Source organism: Lissotriton helveticus, chromosome 10 (assembly GCF_964261635.1).
Source record: "Lissotriton helveticus chromosome 10, aLisHel1.1, whole genome shotgun sequence".
Lineage (NCBI taxonomy): Eukaryota > Metazoa > Chordata > Amphibia > Caudata > Salamandridae > Lissotriton > Lissotriton helveticus.
In genome coordinates this window covers 165416673-165435982 of record NC_136071.1, presented here as the reverse complement: position 1 = coordinate 165435982, position 19310 = coordinate 165416673, and the positions used below count along the sequence as shown (strand labels likewise).

At 41.8% G+C, this 19310-nt stretch overlaps 1 protein-coding gene across 2 annotated transcripts in view; it reads right to left on the bottom strand.

Annotated features, from left to right (window-relative positions):
• The window catches only part of SDK1 (sidekick cell adhesion molecule 1), a 2171476-nt gene that overhangs the window by 558098 nt on the left and 1594068 nt on the right, over positions 1-19310 (bottom strand). For both annotated transcript variants that reach the window (XM_078665001.1, XM_078665002.1), the window contains exon 14: positions 16129-16265. In XM_078665001.1, coding sequence (XP_078521127.1) covers positions 16129-16265 — 137 coding nt within the window. The remainder of the gene's footprint in view (positions 1-16128; positions 16266-19310) is intronic.

Genomic DNA, 19310 nt, shown 5'->3' with positions numbered 1-19310 from the left:
CCTGATGGGGTGTTAAAGTGCTTTTTTGGCGAGTAGCATGCTACTCTGGAACCCATAACGGATTAGTGTTCAAAATTAATTTAGTGAAATATGAAAGTATTTTGAGTGGTGGATGTGTTATTCAGTTATTTGGATAGAGAAGGGTAGCGTCGGGATAGAAGAGGGAAACAGGTTTGCATTTATATAGAGCTTGCTATCCCTGATGGGGGTGTTGAAGCATTTTTTGGCAAGTAGCAGGCTACTCTGGAACCCATAAAGTATGGTAGTTGGCAGCAACATTAGTCAATGTTCTGTTATTTCGAATCCCTATCAACAGAACAATCGCTCCATCAGACATTAACTTCTTGCCCAATTAATCTAAGAAATCCTGCTGCTGAACATCGAGATCAGGATGAGGCATCACTTTGACAAGCACGTGGCCCATTTTGAATTTTACTTAATGCTTTTGCTATGCTGTCAGTGCTTAATTTGTTTAGGAGGCCACCACACCCTCCACCACCCATTGGCCCTACCAGCATTGCCAATGACATAACTACATAACTAATAACCATCACATGACTACAAGTTTGACAATTCAGACTGTTCGAGGCCCCAAAGCTATAAGAATGGCTTGGGAGGCAGGTATTACTTGTGTTTAATGTATAAAGAACTAATAAACAACTGCTGTTCTGCTCATCTTTACATTACACAAACAACGCCACCATGTGGCAGTTGTGATAAATGCCGTGTTGACAATAAAGAGCCGGTGCTGAGCACCGGAAACCACCGGCTCAAGTTAAGCACTGATTGCTCTAGCTCTGGGTGGTATTGAATCTGCATCAGAATAGTAAATACTTTTCCATCCATGCTCACTACTTTAGGTCCACTGACTGATACTTTCATTAAATACTCCAGTTCTATCAATCTGATTTTTCATAAAACCTTGACTTCCTTTCCAACGTTTTTCAAACTATTACGGCGTAAAAAAATAACCTCAGAGGAAACGTGCCAGACAGGAGTTAATTTCTATTATTTTAATTAATAGAATGTGCTTCGGCACATCGGTGCTTGTGTGCCGCTAATTGGAAACTACATTTTGTTCCCGTGGTCTGTGACCTGCAATTTTCTTGATTGGCCTCCATGAGGGCCAGGTGCATTGCATGCTTTTCTCTGCTAATCACAGCCATCATCCTTGCAAGGATAAGTGTTTTGGAGCCCCAGGTCTATCAACAGAAATGCTCCTGTGCTGAGTTTTTTCTAGCAAAAAAAATGCATGTACTAATGGTGGTGAGAACTACTGAATTTTCTTCATTGAGTCCTCCATAATTGGGAAAGGGTTACAACCCAATATCCATGATCTGAGAGCCAAACATAAGAACAGTTTCTGAATCTCTGCTGGTTAATTAGCTGCGTTCCATGTATTCATATGAAATAATTAAAACCTATAGGAGACCAGGTGGTTTAGATCTATGCCGTGGTGCTTTATCCCACCGAGGAATCTCATTCATAGTTTAGTTATGCTGTAACATGTAGAGCCTGTTCGTTTTTTCAAGTTCTGGTGGTTGTTTCTCTGGAATCTTATGTTCCCAGGTACATTTATTTTGTCTTGATTTTCTGCTAAATTATATCACTTTTGATTTCTCTTTTTCGTTCTGTTTTTTTATCTCTAACTCTGTCAACTTTTCTCTCCCCTTTCCTCTCCCGTTTCATCTCTCACTGTCAATGTCTTTCCATTTTTTATTTATCTTGGTTTCAATAAATGCACTTAAGCAATTAATTTGTGTAAACACCTACAGGAGATAAAATGGGCAATGGAGCACAAAGAACACTTGCTGCTGGGGAGGCGTGGCGGGACACTGATGAAGGGAGTCATGCTCCCTGTTGTAACCACCACGCACTGGCCTGTACATGTCAGTACCCCTGCATTAATGCGTTGGATCCTGTACATGAATTTCCCTGAGAGAGGAGAGTACTATTGGATCTGGTGATCTCTACCAAAGTCGTCGAGGAGTTTGCAACTAGGTCAGAGGAGGAGCAGCATGTTCATGCCGGAGCCTTCGAGATGGCGGCTACCATGACAGGCTACATCTGACAGAGGAAGGAGGACAGTGAGCCCTACCACTGCGGTGGCTTTGCAGTGCTGGGGAGTGCTGAGAACAGTACAAAAGGGGGTGGAGATGGACGGAGCATCCGAACCAATCAAACACTCACACCCAGTCAAAAGATCTGGGTTTAATCCATCACCGTTCTTTAGCCCACTCTGCCACCCCAGTTCAGACATGGCTATATGCAAATCAGTCTGACCCTGTGCCTCATGGGAACAGTCCAGCCCGAACTGCCAAGCCATGCCTTCCCTGGACCGGAAACAAGCTACCGAGGACCGGTTTCTGGCATTACAGCCGTCTTCAGCCCGGCTTGCTTGAGTGCTGATAACAAACAGTGGGTGCTAAGATAGCTGCGCGAACAATCAGAAATACTGGGTGAAGAGCGTATTTTGCAGCAGAAGCTTGAATATCTGGACCATGCCGCAGCAGGAACCCGCACTGGATCGAGTAAACCTGTGCTCTATAGGTCAGGTGGAAGGTCTTATGAGCACATAGTGGAAGCTCGGGTTCTGATGGCGGCATGGACAGACGGATGTGGAGGGCATGGCCTGGCGTAAATTGAATCCAGGATTACTGGGTCAAACTTTGGCTGCAAACTGTGCCAGATTTGCCAAGATCCAAAAATCAGACAATTCCTAGGAGGTCAATGTGACCAAAAGTGCAGTAGTTTGTGTGATATAAATGGTTTCACACTGAATCCAGTACCATTTATGACTGCCCATCACTGGTGAGGATTGCCAGGGTAACTTGAATTTGAAGGAAAACATTCTTCATCACCCTTACATCTTTGAGAGAAACTACTGTGCTGGACAATGGTCTTCTGTTTGCTGAGGTTGACCAGAAGTGCACATAGTGCTAAAATTAGTACCTTGCCTGGATAAAGATACAACCTTTTATTTTTATTGCGGCCCATGATAAACTGAACATGGGGCGTTCCAGGCAAATCACAGGTAAACCTCTGGTTGTGCAGTGCTGGACAGGAGTGGCAAACATTACTTTGAAGGTTGCAGAGACGACCTTAGAGGTTCAAGCTTCAAGAGCCCCAGGCAGCCTCTCTAGACAAACAAGACTGAATTGTGTGTGCCATCAGCGAAACTAGAAACACTCTGGAACAGAAGATTGATGCCGTCTCTATGGACCTCAGCTGTCTACAAGCAGACCAAACTATTTTGGTTGGCAAATTAACCACGACAGAATCTCAACTGGTCCCACTCAAACCTGATATTAAAGAGATTAAATCTTGTGTGGGACACATGCATGAATTGATAAGATTCCGGAAAAACAGGCCAAAGGACGCAAAGCGTGGATCTGCGACAATAACCGATCCGTAGGTCTTCGTGATCGGATCAAAAAACAAAGTGTGGGCAGTTTCTTGAGAACTGTACAGTACTGTGGTCGCTCATCGTTTTTTTTAATGTGCGGTAGGCAAACAGAGTCCCATGCAATACCACCAGCCCCGGGCATACGACCTAGACTGCTGATAGCTACATTACTAAACTACAGAGATCAAGACCTTCTTCTTAATGAGCACAAAGTAATGGCCCATTTGAAATGGATAATGCTAAGTTATCTCTGCTTCCAGATTTGCCAGCAGTGGTTGTGCAATAGCATGATTCTTTTCATGCATAGAAAGGGAGAGGATGTAGCCTAACGGTTAGGGCGGTCGATCACAAAACTGGGGAACCAGGTTCGAGTCTTGACAATGACGCTCAACATCCTGTGATGCTGGGCAAATCACTTACCCCCAGATTCATCAAAGTCCCGTTTTGCGAGTCCTTAATAGCGATTATTAAGGAATCGCTATTAAGGACTTGCAAAATGGGATTCATGTAGAAATCGCACAAATTATAGCGATTTCTACTGCCTCCTTATTTGCTATTCGCAAATTGCTCATCGCAAATAAGGATTGGCTTCCCCATTCATTCCTATGGGCCTAAAGGCCCATAGGAATGAATGGGGAGTCATTCCTTATTTGCGATTCACAATTTGCGAATCGCAAATAAGGATGCGATTTCAAGGGTGCCAGGGTGTCCAAAGGACACCCTGTAGCACCCCTGAAATGGTGATTTACACAGGTGTTGCGCACACACATGTCCAAAGGACATGTGTGTGTAACATCAAACTTAGAAAAATGCACTAAAGTGCATTTTTCTAAGTTTTCGCTATTTACCACGAAGTCAGACTTCGCGGTAAATAGCGGCCAAATATTGCAAATTCGCAATTTTTAAATGGTTCATGAATTGCATTTAAGGAATCTCTAATTGGGATTCCTTAAATGCAATTCTTCGCAAATTTGCGATTTCTACAATTGCGATTTTTGCATTTGGGATGATGAATCCCAAATGCAAAAATTGCGCTCGCAAAGGGCCAGATTCTGCGAATCTGGCCCTTTGCGAGCCGATTTACCTTTGATGAATCTGGCTGTTAATCTCCCCGTGGCTAACAAAAATGAATGTGTCCTTGTGTAACGCAACTGGTGCTCATGTAAAGCGCTCCAGGACCTTCGGGTTGAGTTTGCGCTATATGAAACTACGACAGAAAAAAAACCTAGTAAGGCAGGCTCGGTTATAATAAGTCATTCTTCCCAGAAAAACAGAAGATATTGGAATAAGATAAAGATGTTTTTTTATGATCCCAAGGCAGCTTGCGAATTACTGGACAGAAGAGACTAGCAAATGGAATGCAAGCAAATCAACCTCCTGAACCTCAAAGCTGAAGAATGAGAACCAGAAGATGGCAGGCAAAACAAGGTAAACCCACTAAGGAAAGCATGATTGAGACACAACAAACTGCACTTGCACGGTCTCTCATTTCATCGCCACAAACACATTGACACTGACAGAGCGACAAAGGATTCTGACTCAGGCGCAATCATGTCTCATTCAGATGAAAAGAAGATTTACACCCAGAACACCAGACACAATATCTTGACCAAGCTAGAATCTTTTCATAAACACAAAGTGCCACAACTCCAGGCGGCGCAACCTCAACCTCAAATATGTTTGGCACAGTATGTTTGATTAAAGTAGCAGAATGGGAACCAACATGTAGAACACATAGGGAGGGTCATCTGCAGCAGCTGGTCAAACTCTATTCTTTTCTTCCTCTCCTTAAAGTGGGGTTTTTCTTCTAACATCAAACACACAAAAGCTGATGGGAGAATGCTTGCAACAAGACTAACCACCAGAAATCGGACAGGGGCATTCCAACCTATTGTTATTTTGCCCACCATGCCACCTCCATTATACCAAGCCATACACAATTCAGTCTTGACCCAGTCTTGACCCAGCTCCAATAGAAACAATCCAGCCCGAACTGCAAAGCCAGGCCCTCTCTGAACCGGAACACAACCAACCCAAGACCGGCTTTGGCATGAATGGGGTTCTTCAGTTGGGTGAAGTTTGGTTCCAGTGACACAGTGAGCACGAGGCCCATGTTCGGGCATACTCTTGGCCACTTAGGATGGTAAGTCAAACATACAAAAGATGATGGGAATATGCATGCAATAAGTCTAACCACTGGCAATCACTCAGGTACTCTATTGATGGACCTTAACTGGGAACCAGTTAGATGCAGAGTATCCTCTGTAAATTAAATCTACCAAGGACAACGGTGGCATCAGATTGCCTTACTTTGAGGTTTACTATTTAGTGGCACAACTTCAATGGAAGACAAATGTAATGGAGGTGGCTGGAACCTGAGGGTCAGGTGAAGAGAGGTTACACAAAAAGGTTATTTGGTAGAATCTTGATTGCAGAGTTCTTATTTGATAGATGTAAATTGTCTCCTTCACATCCTCTACTAACAAAGGTGGTGCTGCAATGCTGGAGGGGATGCTTTAAGAGGACTGGCCTGCGTGGGCCCTATGCACCTGAACTTCCAATGTGGCGTCTTCCCAGATTCCACAAAATTCCTTCAACAGTACACTTAAATCTTTGGGTGGAGTAGGGATTGACCCAAGTGCTAGACCTATATGGCTCTAGATTACAGCTGGACTTTGTGGAGCTAAAGACAGCACTGATCTGGTGGCGGGTCAAGTTTTGACTTGTGCGACCCTGAGAAACGTGGCTAAACTGACATGGAGAACAGGCACCCAAGACTGAGAAGGGATTGCGGGCAATTTTGACCTTGGTCACTGGCGGAGACATGTGACAAACCTGAACTGAGATATTAGAGATTCTGTTAAATGTCGCCTGGAAGATCTGAGAGTGAAATAGGAGGCCGACCTCGAATGTGACTTTACTGTTCAAGGCAGACAAAACACTTTAATTTACAGCACAGGGCTCGCGCAATCTGAAGATTAAAACACTGCAGTGTAACTACACACAGAACAGACTTGCTACATAAATGTCTACATAACATTTATCATTTATATTCATTTTCTAAATATTAGAATCGAAAAGGTGGGCTTCTTCCTCATGGTATGGGCTTGTCCTGTTCTGGAGAGATTCTGGGTTGCAGTGTTAGATCACACTCAGACTCTCACAGCAAGAAACTTATAATTGGATACCAGGGTCTCACTTTTTAGGAAGCCGCTACGGCCTAAAGCCAAGAGATCGACCTGCAAATTCATCGATCTGGCCTTATTAATGGCCAAATGTTTCATGGCTGTGGTTTGGTGACATCTAGCACTCCTACTTTGGCAATATGGAAACATAAATGGGCAACCACAGAAAACAAGATGTATGCTTCACAGTGCAGGACGCAAGGGAAATATTTGGGGTCATCTAAGTTGAGCTCACCCTACAAACTGCCACTGTGGTATGGTTCATAATCACTTTGTTGTTTTTTCCCACTCTTAGGAGATAAGCATACACTACTATATATAGATTTACAACAATCTGGTCCAATCGTCTTGCATAAATAGCTTTTCTCTGAAAACTTTAATTTCAGATGCCCATCTGACGAGTAGTTGACATAATTATGAGATGTTCTTCTAAATTAATTTCTCATGTAAATGCTTTCATCACAACGTATGCAGGGTCGGACTGGGACTAAAAACAGGCTCAGGCACCAAAATAAAAGTGTCCCCATTAGCGAATTAGATAGCAAAAAAAGTGCCCTACGTTAGCAAATGGGGCCAGTTTTGAACTTGTAAAGATACACCATATAGGTGTTTTGCAATGTATGGAAGATTGCATGCATTTGTGCTTGCATCAGGCAAGGTTTGAGGTAACGTGCTGGGACTGGTGGCTTTGTGGACTAATGCATCCACTGTAGGGGCTTGGGTTTGATATCATGGTCACCGGTTCAAATACTGGCGGGTCCCCTCTGACTTTCATCCTTCTGAGGTTGATAAAAATGAGTACCATTGAGTTAGGTAAAAAAACATCTGTTATTCAGCACCAAGATACCCTTCGGTGAACGTACACTTTACAAATACACTTTAGGTTATATTAAGGAATTCGACGTTATACCCACCAAAAGGTTAATAAGGACAAACAATAAAAATAAATGCTGCTTTGCAACTGAAAGAAGCGTGCTGTGCGTCCTGCGGATGGAATGGAGGCGAGACGAGCCACGAAGATCATGTCAATACTTGGTGTTTTCACTGCTGGCGGGAGCCGAGATACCAACTCAAAGGCGAGCATTTGCTGTGATATCCTAGCTGCAAACGTATTCGTATATTTCTTTGCCAATTGCAACTCAACCCTTCGAAAGCAATCAACAGCTTCGAGCCATGTCCCCCCAAAACACCCACTGCCTGCAACAGCGGCTAATTAAAATGTTTGATAGCCACCACAATGAAAGATCCCGAAACAAAGTGTGTATTTTGTCTCTATCCCGTGAACGGTGTTGCATCATGCCTAAAAAACTTGTGATTCATCTCAGAGTAAATAAAAAAAGAATTCAACTAAATTGTTAACATTACAGGTCTCAAAAGGCAAGTTAATGTGTCTTTTATGTACTCTGAGCACGGGAAAAGATGATAAGCAAGTAAAACATTTCATATCATTAAGAGGAAATAATTTTGGGGTTTATTTCCCTTCTACCAGTATATCAGCTGGCAAGTGGTTCATATCATATATGATATGTTTAGCCAGTTCTGGCGTTCGAGCCAACAGAGCTTTGCATTCCTACTTGACATGAAAAAAGCTACTTGTCACTACTGCTCAAAGCCACTATTTTGCCCATTTAACGCGTGTGCATGCCATTTGGGCCAAAAGTGGTCTTCACCGTTTCATCTGCTTTCACAGCACTCTTGGACTTATAAAGGTACTTTTTGAAATAATTTAAAAACAACAGCACAGGTGCACCACAATAGAGCTTAGACTAAGAATTTTATAAACTCCACGTCAGAAAAGTATTCTTCCAAATTTCTTCTTTATTGCAATGAAGTTGTTTTTTTAAAACATGATCAGGATGATCTCGATACATCCGACGCGTTTCGTCCTTATCAGAAGGACTTCTTCAGGGCGAGTTGAGTCTTTTATTCTGTCAGCATTTTGAAAGTAAACCGCATGGTAAACCCACAAATGGCGTAACAAGATGCTTGCGTCCTATATATATTGAATTTAAGATTTTGGTTAGCACCTTAATCTGACAGAAGACGGACGAGTGGGTGTGTGGTAACTCCTAATTAAAGCAATCCAAAGTTCCAGATCAGGGAACTAGGTGAAGTATGACAAAGGTTGCACAATTGCAACAGCCGACCAGAATCAGCAGGGGTATTCTTCAGTGGAAGACCAGACGGATGCCTAAAATGTAATTCATAGACCACAAGTTCAATCTTTTCAGTCTCCATGAAGTCCCAAGCCTTACTGTTGCTTTTTCGTACCATACCATGTCTTTTTTAAATAAAGGAACTTTTTAAAATCAATTATTTACTCTTTTTCCCTCCTTCTGGCCCAGAAGTGTGCCCCATCACTCAGCAATCCCCAGTGACTGTCAGATCTTTGGTAAATCAGTAATCCCACGAGGTAGCAGTCAGAGTTACTAGTGAAAAACCTCCTCAGAACCTACTGTGGCTGCCTGACAGGCCCAGCAACTGTAGGAAGTACCCATGGCTTTAAGTGGTATGAAAAAACTAGGGGGTCTCCAAAAGGGGTGTGGCGATGTAATTAAGGGCGTGGCTTAGAACACGTAAACTAAAAATCTGTGCTTAGCGGAATATGCCCCCGACTGATATTTAGCTGTTTCTGTCATTACATACAGACATATGATACAACAAGTAACATTACACCTACAACAAGCCAGGATTATTGGTTTTGTCAACGGTTGTTAGTTGCATAAAATAAATAAGCAACAACTATGGATTTGTATTATAAAATAGGGAAAATGCTTCAGTTCAGCTTCTGAAATGAGACTGTGAATGAGACTGTGCCTGTGATGTAACTTTAAAGTTATATCACAGGCAGTGAAGGGTGGTACTGCAGCAGAGTTAAGATTTTCCCCCCTCAGGGTGAGGGCAAAAATGGAGAGCCCGATGTGGACCCATCTCAGCACCTTCTTTTAAGAACTGCCGGTGCTGAGCACCAGGCAGGACCCGGCCCACTTAAAGCCCTGCAAGTACCCCCCACCCCCCATGCCACCCATCCTCTGATTACTTTTTGCTCAGAGTTCCCCTACTATTTTTATATTACACTTGTGCAAAGAGATGGTCATGCCAAATGAAGCAGTCAATTGCCCAGAAGTTGTCCTTCTTCCGACAAAACATCATCATAATTGACCTCCTCTCCAGCGGGGCATGAGACTCATTAACTCCTTGAACAGGCGTGGAATTCCCCTGCAGTGCGGGCAAATTACACACGTGCATGATTCGTCCGACGCACACGCCCACCATGACGTCGGATGGGCAGGGGCCGTCCGACGCATGGAAAGTGTTAACTTTTATTTTTTAAGTGAACTTCTAGGTTTTTTTTTTAACGTAAAGTAATATGTTATTACCATACGTAACCCGACCCCCTGCTGCATGCGGGTTTGGCTGAAGGGCCTTGTCTGTCGCCAGTCCCTGTGACCAACCCCCCCAAAAGTAGCCAACCCGGAGAGGTGTGGTGCAGCGGCACGGTTCCCTCCCCGGCACCAGTGTCAGCTCAGCACCATGTGACTCTGGGCAACAGCTCACTTATTTCCCACGACCGCCTGCAGCGGCTTGAAAACCCGTAAGGGTAAGTAGTTTGCGCTTTACAAATACGGATTTACATTTTATATTTACCGTGCAGAGCCTTGTGTGTTGTGGCCGATTGGCCACAGGGCCTGTCTCTGCAGCCATCACCCTCAGGCAGGCAACTCCACGCCATGGACAGCCTTTCATGACAACACGTAAGTTTGGCCTTTAGGCCCTAGTGAGCCCATCCCCCAGGGCCAAGACATATATTAAGAGGAGGGGGTGTACTGTCCCCCCTACCAGGCTAAAAGGTCTGTGGGGACCACATCCCCTGAAGCTAAATTCAACAAACAGGTCCCTAGTTTAAAGGATCATTTTTGTATATTTACACCAAATTCACAAACCTGGAGCCAGCATGTGATTCATAAAACTACAGCCGACGACAGGGCATCTTTGCTAGCACACTAGAGGAGACATTGAAATTCATGCTAGGGGTTGCCTCTCAGCTGCTGCTGTGCTGCTGATAATTAGTCCCCTGAAATGTTGTCCGTGGGCTTCCTCTGCCCGTGTTCTGATACGTAGAGCGCCAGGATGCTAAAATCACGAGAAATATATTCAACACGCACCTGCCGAGGGGAAAACAAATGCTACGAACACAGTGGCCAGGCTGCAGTGCCTGGCGCACGTCGCTTCTGTTGTCGGAGGTGAGTGCCGGCGTTGTCAATGGCAACAACAACACACCACACCACACACAAACAGGCGGGATGCGGAAGGAACTCTGACGTACCTCAAAATATCTCCTGAATAACAAAACACAAATGGACTGCTCTTAAAAGAGTTTATGCAAACCACTGACAGGTTTTCCCAGTAAAATGAAGGCCGGCTTTGCATTTAATGCAAATGGCACAGCTCTATCAGCAGAGGCACAACACGCCATATCAATGCTTCGGAGACAATTTCCCTGCCTTCCAACCAGATTCAACACCTGAACATGATAAAAATAATAATTTGATTTCATGAAACTTTTAATGGCTCAATTACTGACATCTGCTCAACTGTAATCATTTATTACAGTTGAGTTTTGATATCACAATGCAGGTCAGCACCCAAGGTTAATGAGATGTCACAGAACACAATTACAGCTGCAGTTTAAAAAAGGAAATCTGGAAACTGGCTTTCAATTCTTCTGATATGTTTCAAAAAGATAAAAGTCATCAGCAGAAAGGATATATTTAGAGCAACGTGTTTACTTTTTCTCACATTATAGGTCACTGCATGAAAAAAAAGAATCTCTGGATGTTTCTGCATGAACTCACTCATAGCACGTTTAACTTGAGTTACATTAAACTGATTGTAATATATTTTTGAAAGGATTACCAGCTGTTTTCTGGTGTGTTTAGTTTCACAGTAGAGATTATGCTTTTATGCTTCTGCACTTCAGCAAACACGAAAGAGGCAGAAATCAAAGGCATTAATCAGTTTTTGGAAGGATGATGATGTGACCATCTGTAAGAACTGTACTGTACTCTACTGTAAGAAATAACATACCTTTTGCCAATCATTGAAAGTATATTGCAAGCCAACTCGCAGTTTTCTGCCGAAATATGCAAATCTACTGGTCTGACGTGGAACAAGCCCTAGGTAAATGATCCAGCTATTTATGCCCAATAGCTGTAATCCAAAGAGGTATCATCAATTTCCAATAGGGAGCTGATACCATATCAAATAAGATAATTCACCTCAGTCAGAGAGGTGTACTATAAACGATCATGGGTGGTTTCTATAGAGGGGACCTAAGCAAATTAAGGAAAAAGCGTAGTGGAGCACAGGAATTTTTCCAATGGAAAATGACACGTTTTCATCGGCAATCTACTGTAACAGCTAACAATGCACTCAACCTGGACATTAGTGCCACTGCTTCACCTTGCCTTCTTCCTTCCATAAGACATTGAGCCGACAATCTCAAACGCCATTATTTTCTCCGACTTTCAGCATTCAACATAAGAAGCAAGAAGCATTTCCTCCACCCATTCAAGGATAGTAAGGGAATCTAAAATGGCTGTTGTTCTAACCTGTATTATTATTTGAAATTTGATAAGGTAACGGCTCTGGGGGATAAAGGAGTTTCAAATTGAAGCTCAACATAATATTTTGGAAGCAGTAAATGATCTGAATTTGGGGTCCCTAAGTACCTACATGGTCATGATGGGTAGTCTCAAAAATATAATATTCATTAATGTGCTATCTTTACTTCTGACTGGGTTTCACACAATTGCTCACATTTTTGTCCAGATAGTGATAAGCTTATATTCAATAATAAATAAGCTAATTTTGATTCATTGCATCTGGCAAAAGAGGAAACATTAATCCCAAGTAGATAAATGAAGTAAACATTTAAAGATTTTAACATTTTCAAGTTGCAGGCCAAGATGGCTCGCCCGCTTTGTTCACCGAAATATGTACACAATGCTGGTTTCAGACAGACAGACACACAACTATTTCACGATAAAAGAGAAGTAAAACAATACATTTGTGTAAAAACGGTCTAGTCGTTAATCCAGACACCTATCACTTAAATTATTTTGGTTTTTGCATATACATTTTGCTGGAAGAGAGGTTTGGATATGGTTGTTGGTAGCCGGTTAAGCATATACCCAGCTTATTTGGTTAAAGAGTTCATGGAAGGGTTGTGACAGCAACCAAATGTGTGGTTAGTAGACTACAGGGCCTCATTTGACTGCATGCATTAGGGCTAAAAATGGCAAAACACGCGTCAGGGTTGTGGACTACTATTAATAGCACTGCAGTTTAGTACACCACTGCAAGTTAATGCATCACACTGATGTGCCCTTAATACTACACACAAAAGAGGGCTTGAACCCTTACTAGATACAATGGGCTGATTTAGAGTGCAGTGGATGGAGTATATTCCATCAGCATGATGGAGTGCATTATGATTGTCATTCCTTGGGTATTCCGCTCGCCGTAATTAAAGATGTCCGCTAGCCCAGTAGACCTCTCTTACACTGACAGTGGGCAGCGTGGCTCCATCACCATGACGAAGCCTTATGGCACACTTTCAATATTTTTTTTTATTTAATAAAAGAAAATCCTAACGATTGATAGAAAATTTAAAAAAATCAATGACCCCTTCACTGTGAGTTTTCTGCCATGGAGTGGGGATCATTAAAATGTTTTTACTTTCACTTACTGCCACGTTTTCAGTGGTGTTCGAAAGTTAAAACATGCCATTTGTTTGCTCACTCTAATAGGGCTGTGGACAAATGGCAAAACGCCTGATGACCCCTACTCCACCGGGCGGTCGGAGGTGTATAACAGTGCCAGAGACGGAGTAGTCTATATCACTAACATACTGGTGGTCCATGGTTTTGACTGTATGTTACGCCTGATAAACTGAGCATGTAATTTAATTGACCTACTTAGGGTTATTAGTGAAATTAGTATCTTGGGATAAATCTGTGTGTACGTTTTCAAAAAAGCCTACTTCAACACTAATATCTATGCATTTTTTTATTCTTGTACATGATATGTACTGCAAAATGAAAAACAACAACTAAAGGTTAACAGCAATACAAGCTTTTCCTTTTTTAAATAAAAGTTTGCTAGTCCCCTCGCTTTTTTGTACTTCGGATTAAGGGCACTTAGGGGGTGTGAGCTTTGGTAGAGGAAGATAAAAAGGTTTTTTCTTTTTGATCGTTTCTCCATAAGAGGGTATTTACTTTATTATGTATTATGTATTCATAAGGCATTGATTCTCTAGGCTACATGATAATATATATTGGGTTTTTAAAACATAAACAACCCTATTGTCCTGAATAGAGCCGTCGCAGTACGGTGGGAAATGCTGAAACATGTAGACTTCTTAAGCCATATTGGTTGTGATGTGTGTCTTTTTAAAGTTCTGGAGAATATTATGAAAAAACAAATGAAGTACGACACGTATCCTCTTTCACAGTTTTAGTGTTTGGGTACTGATCTGTACGACCTTTTTTAACTCCTCTGAGAACCACTTGCTTGTCATCAACACACACAATTCCATTTGTACATTGTGAGAGAGATGATATTAAGGGCACAGGAAACTCCAGCAATGTTTTCTTAATTAGAATAGCAGTTGTAGTATCTATGTACTATCTAGCAGTTGTAGTATCTACAAGAATATTACCAGTATAATGTTTTTTATTTTGGGTGTAATTTTAGATGTTTTTTAAATGAAAGGTGGTGCCTACAATGACAAGCAGCAGGAATGACCAAATTGTTAAGATCTTAGAATGCCCACAAGCAAACTTAGCTTTATTTCAAATTATTAAGTTGTGAACTACCTATGAATGGTTTACAGGGCAATGGCTAGATATGTGGAGGTAGTTTTCAGATTATGTTTGGGTAACACGATATGGTGGAATTTAGGACTGTGCACTGTTTACAACTAGCCTGTTTTTTTGTTTAGAGTAAAGAGGACGAATGAGTTGGATTATTGACTTTATTCCTTCACATGATTTTTGTATGGCGGGATCAGTGTAACCGAAATATATTCATATAAACTGAAATGGGTTTTTATAAAGATTAAGGTAAACCACATACTCACAGGCGTTGAATAGCAATTTGCTCACGAACAAAAAGCCATCATGTTATATGTATTTGTCTGAAACATATATTTAGATTAAATTTATGGAAATATTTAAGGAAGGCAACCAACTCACTCCATAACATCAAGGACACTGGGGCATATTACCAACCAATAGAGATCATTTTTGTCTCTAACTTGTTTAGAGACAAAAATTATCGCCGCAAATCGGCGATTTTTATCGCAGATAAACCTTGCTATTAGCAAGGTTTATCGCAAATGCGATAAAAAACGGCCGCAATGCATGAATATCGCTGAAAAGTCAGCGATATTCATGCATTATCGAGCAAATGCTCTTAGCCATGTTATCCACCTCCCATTGGATAACATGGCTAAGAACTGCTCCTGGGCAAGTGTTAGCTTTTGGAGATATTCGCGCTTAGCGCGAATATCTCCAAAAGTTGGTAATAGGAGATAGCGATGTTAGCGACTGTTTCCAGTCGCTAACATCTTGGCACGCCCACTTTGCATGTCATTAGTGATAAATATCACTGACATGCAAAGCGGGGCCCAAGATGGTCACTATCTCCTATTAGCTGTCGCTAACTGGTGTTAGCGACAGCTTGGTAATAGGGAGATAATTTTATCTCCGCTTTCTTGGCTTTTAAAGCCAAAAAAGCGGAGATAAAGCCCCTTGATAATATGCCCCACCGTTTTTCCAGTCCTCGTCTTACATATGACAACCGAAAAAAATCTGAGTGTTGGCATCCTGATGTGCTTTCATTAATGAAATTAGATCAACTAAATCAGATAACAAGGAGTTCACACCCTAGGACTGAAACCTGTGCCCTGGTGACTTGTTAAACTAACGCATCCATGAAGAGATCTGGGCTTGACCCCGTGGTCAAGGTTCAATTCTCAACAAGACCACTCATTCTTTTATTCTTCTGCTGTTAACCCCTTCCATGCTGATGACGGCCCCCAGCCGTCATGGCACACAGTGCTCGTGTGCTGATGACGGCTGGGGGCCGTCATGACCACGCCCGCGATCGGAATGTCCAGCACAGGAGCGGAATTCCGACCGCGGGCAAGGGGTTAAGGGAGTTGGGTAACAATAAACATGTTTATCTGACGTTAGCTCCAAGATTCTGCTCATGATATGTTCTCTTACATTTTAGGATCCAACATCCACTGGCACTAGTTGACCCTTTGATGTCTTTATCAACGCATAATGTTTAGAAGTTACCTGGATGTCTACTCACTGTATGTAATGAACAGGTCTATAGGATGGTCCAAGCTACACAAAGTAAGTAATATTTGTAAAAAGGAGCCGGACAGCAGAACATGCCTATTACTTACATAAAGGAGAACATTTAACAGGCTGATAATACACTATGCCTGGCCATTCTACTTACTGTTTTCGGACAGTTCCACAATATAATTAAGAATTGGGCTGTTTCCATCAAACGGGCGCACCCACGACAGAGCCACTGTACGGCTGCTGGAGGAGTTCAATCTTGCGAGAAGGTTTTGTGGTGAATGAGGAAGCTCTCTGAAAAAAAAGAGAATAATTCATCGCTAGCAGACCTCTTGTTTGCTGAGTGTGCAAATTTCTGAACCGCCCAAAGCGATAATGTGCACGCCATACTACTTTTGCAAGAGTCAATCATTTTTAAAGAAAATAACTTTCTTACTTCAACCATAAAAATGCAGCAGCACACATTTAAAGTAAAGGGGAACGGGATAGACCTAAAATTGAAAATTCTCCACGCTCAAAAACGGTTTCCGAGTTTTTATGAACAGATACATACTAAAAGATTTTCGAATTTCCCACTTGCATTTTTCCTGCAAAAGATAAAATTCCAACAAGGCAGAGGAAATACAGACTTTTAAAAATGAAGTTTTCTAGCATCAAAATAAATAAAAAGCAGGTGCCACAAAAGTAGAATAAAGTTGTCCACAATCTCTTTATAAAGAACCTGGAGGGATTAATACCGCACATTTTGTGACAGTATTACTTCATTCTTTTCTCAATTCACATTTGGTAACACTGCCTGTGCGTTGGTTCCACCTTATTAGTACCAGTTTATCAACCAAATATAGCAAAAAGCAACAGAAAGGGCACCAGCCAACCTTGGCTGAGGGCTTCCACTGTGCAGCAACACATGTCTCTGCATTTTTAGTAACTTTTGAATGGTTAGAGCTAGAAACTATTTTTTTGTTAAAATCTGCGGAATTTGCTGCAGATGATGGATAATGTGGCAAATCCACATTTATGACAAAAAAAAGCAGCAGCCGCACAATCGCATAATTCCGATGGTCTTTCCACTGGCATATATATCTGCATGGTATAGCAAGACGTAAATATCCTCCAAACATCCCACATGATTGTTTTTCGACATCCATTATTGCCAGTCATACGGAGCACACATGAACAAACTGCCCTTTATGTTCGATGATGTGAGATTTAACACCCCCTCACCCACAGTCAGGACAGCAATTCTAAATACTGGCAGAAAAACACACACCATGAACCTAGGGTATTAACTGCTAAGGTCAATGTTGCACTTCACTGCCTTTATACAATCTCTTCTAGTCTGCTGCTCAGTCTGGCAAACGTGCTTTCTATTTCCATATTAACTTCCAATGCAATGCTTGAGTTTGTAGTTCTTTCAATGGTGTGTTCCTTATACAGATGACCATGTAGATGATGCATCTCGTTACCTGCTAATTTAGGTTAACTAAGACAACATTTTCCATAACTCCTGTACATGCCTACACTTTTCTGCAAAGGATTCTGCATCAGCAGCACACAGGTGTACCCTTCTTTAACTCACAGAATTAAAGAGCAGTTAGTACAAACAACAAGGTGGATGATGGCTGCGTAAGGTAAATAATCGAGACATCAGCATTCCTTCTGTCATGATATGTCACTTGGGCTCGCCTCCTTGCGCTTGGCGGACACTTGCGCACGATACGCCAAACTCACTGGTGCATGGTTCATTGGGAAAAAGGAAATGAAGGAAGCACTACAGGAATGTCGGTGCCGCTTGGCAAAGAGCTTCGCTCCTCTGGTTGGCAAGCTCTCTCATTCTTGGAAATCTTCTTGATGGCCTCACAACTTGGGAGCTAGACCCATCCTGTATAAGACTTTTCTATGGCTCTCCAGGTTGCTCAAGTTAAATCTACAAGCTTTTGAGAATACTAAGGAAAATGTTTGACTATCTCCCACTTTCATGCTGTAAGACTGTAATACAATCACGTCCTAACCATGGAAATTTAGCATACTTGAGAATTTCCAGTATGTTACTCCATAGGCTATAAGTAGTTCAAAAACCCTGCAGCCCACTTGATTTTAAAGCTCCCAAGATCAGCTCACATTTTCAGTCACCTTACAAGCCTACATTGGATCCTAATACATAAATGAGCTTGTTTCAAGATTCTTTATTCTGCCTTTATCACGCATAATAATAATGGCCCAGTTTATCTAAGATATAAAATATCCTTCTGTCATGCCAATCGATTTATTCGCTTCTTGAATGCTTCTTAAGCAATCGTGCACAGGCCATTTCGAATTTTCAAGTACACGTGTCCTTGTGGTTCAGAGTGTCCTTCCTAGGCAATCGAGATAGTTGTTGCTGGAACAATGACTTTGCTACAAAAACATATGAAAATTTGGAGAGAGTCTGATTTGAAAGTGTTTTTGGAAACTGAAGTGAGCGAAGAGAGCATGTAATCACAAAAGCTGAAGGTAGTTATCATAGTAAGCAAAGAGAGTGAGATTATGAGAAGGGCTAGAATAACATGGATTACATAGTGTTTATGTTCCAGTTCCAAGAATGGCAGCTTTTCACTGAACCACAGAGCGAACAAGACTTAGAGACAATGAGAAATGTTCCTTTTGGCATGGTCACCCTTATTTTTTGCTGAAACGTATCACTGGCTAATAGACTCTGCACACTAGGGCACTGCGTTCCAGGGCCCAGTGAATGTACCTGACCCCTAAAATCTGCAGAAATTGGCTACTCACTGATTGGCATATTGAACTCTCCCATTAGACTACAGTATTTTATTGGAAACTACACCCACGACATGTAAAGTCGAATGCCACCTATGGACTGCAGCAATTATTATGCCATCCACCTGCGTCACAAGAAAATCATTGCTTCATGCCTATCATTGTAGCCTGACTAATGCAATTAAAACCTGCAGCCCAACCTCTCAAAATAACCCTTTGGGCAGGGAAAAAAACGTTAATTTTATATATTAATAACTCACATCTATGTTGGCTTTGTGGCCAAAAAGTGGTGTACATAGGATTAAAAAATGGGTCATGTAACATTTTAATAACACCATGTCCCTGCCGTGACAAGCTCCAAAGCTATTTTCACTGTGGAAGGCCCTGGTTGTCCTAAGAGAACACTAAAGTACAGATTAAAATATACATTCTGCTATCTCGAATTTGGTCCCAGTGAGATGAAAAATTAAACCATTCTTTTTAATATTTATCAATAAACAATTCAATGTTGGGGTTGGATTTGTAATACATATTTAAGAAAACAAGCTTTTAGAAAGTTTTCTCATCCCAGGTCCAAGC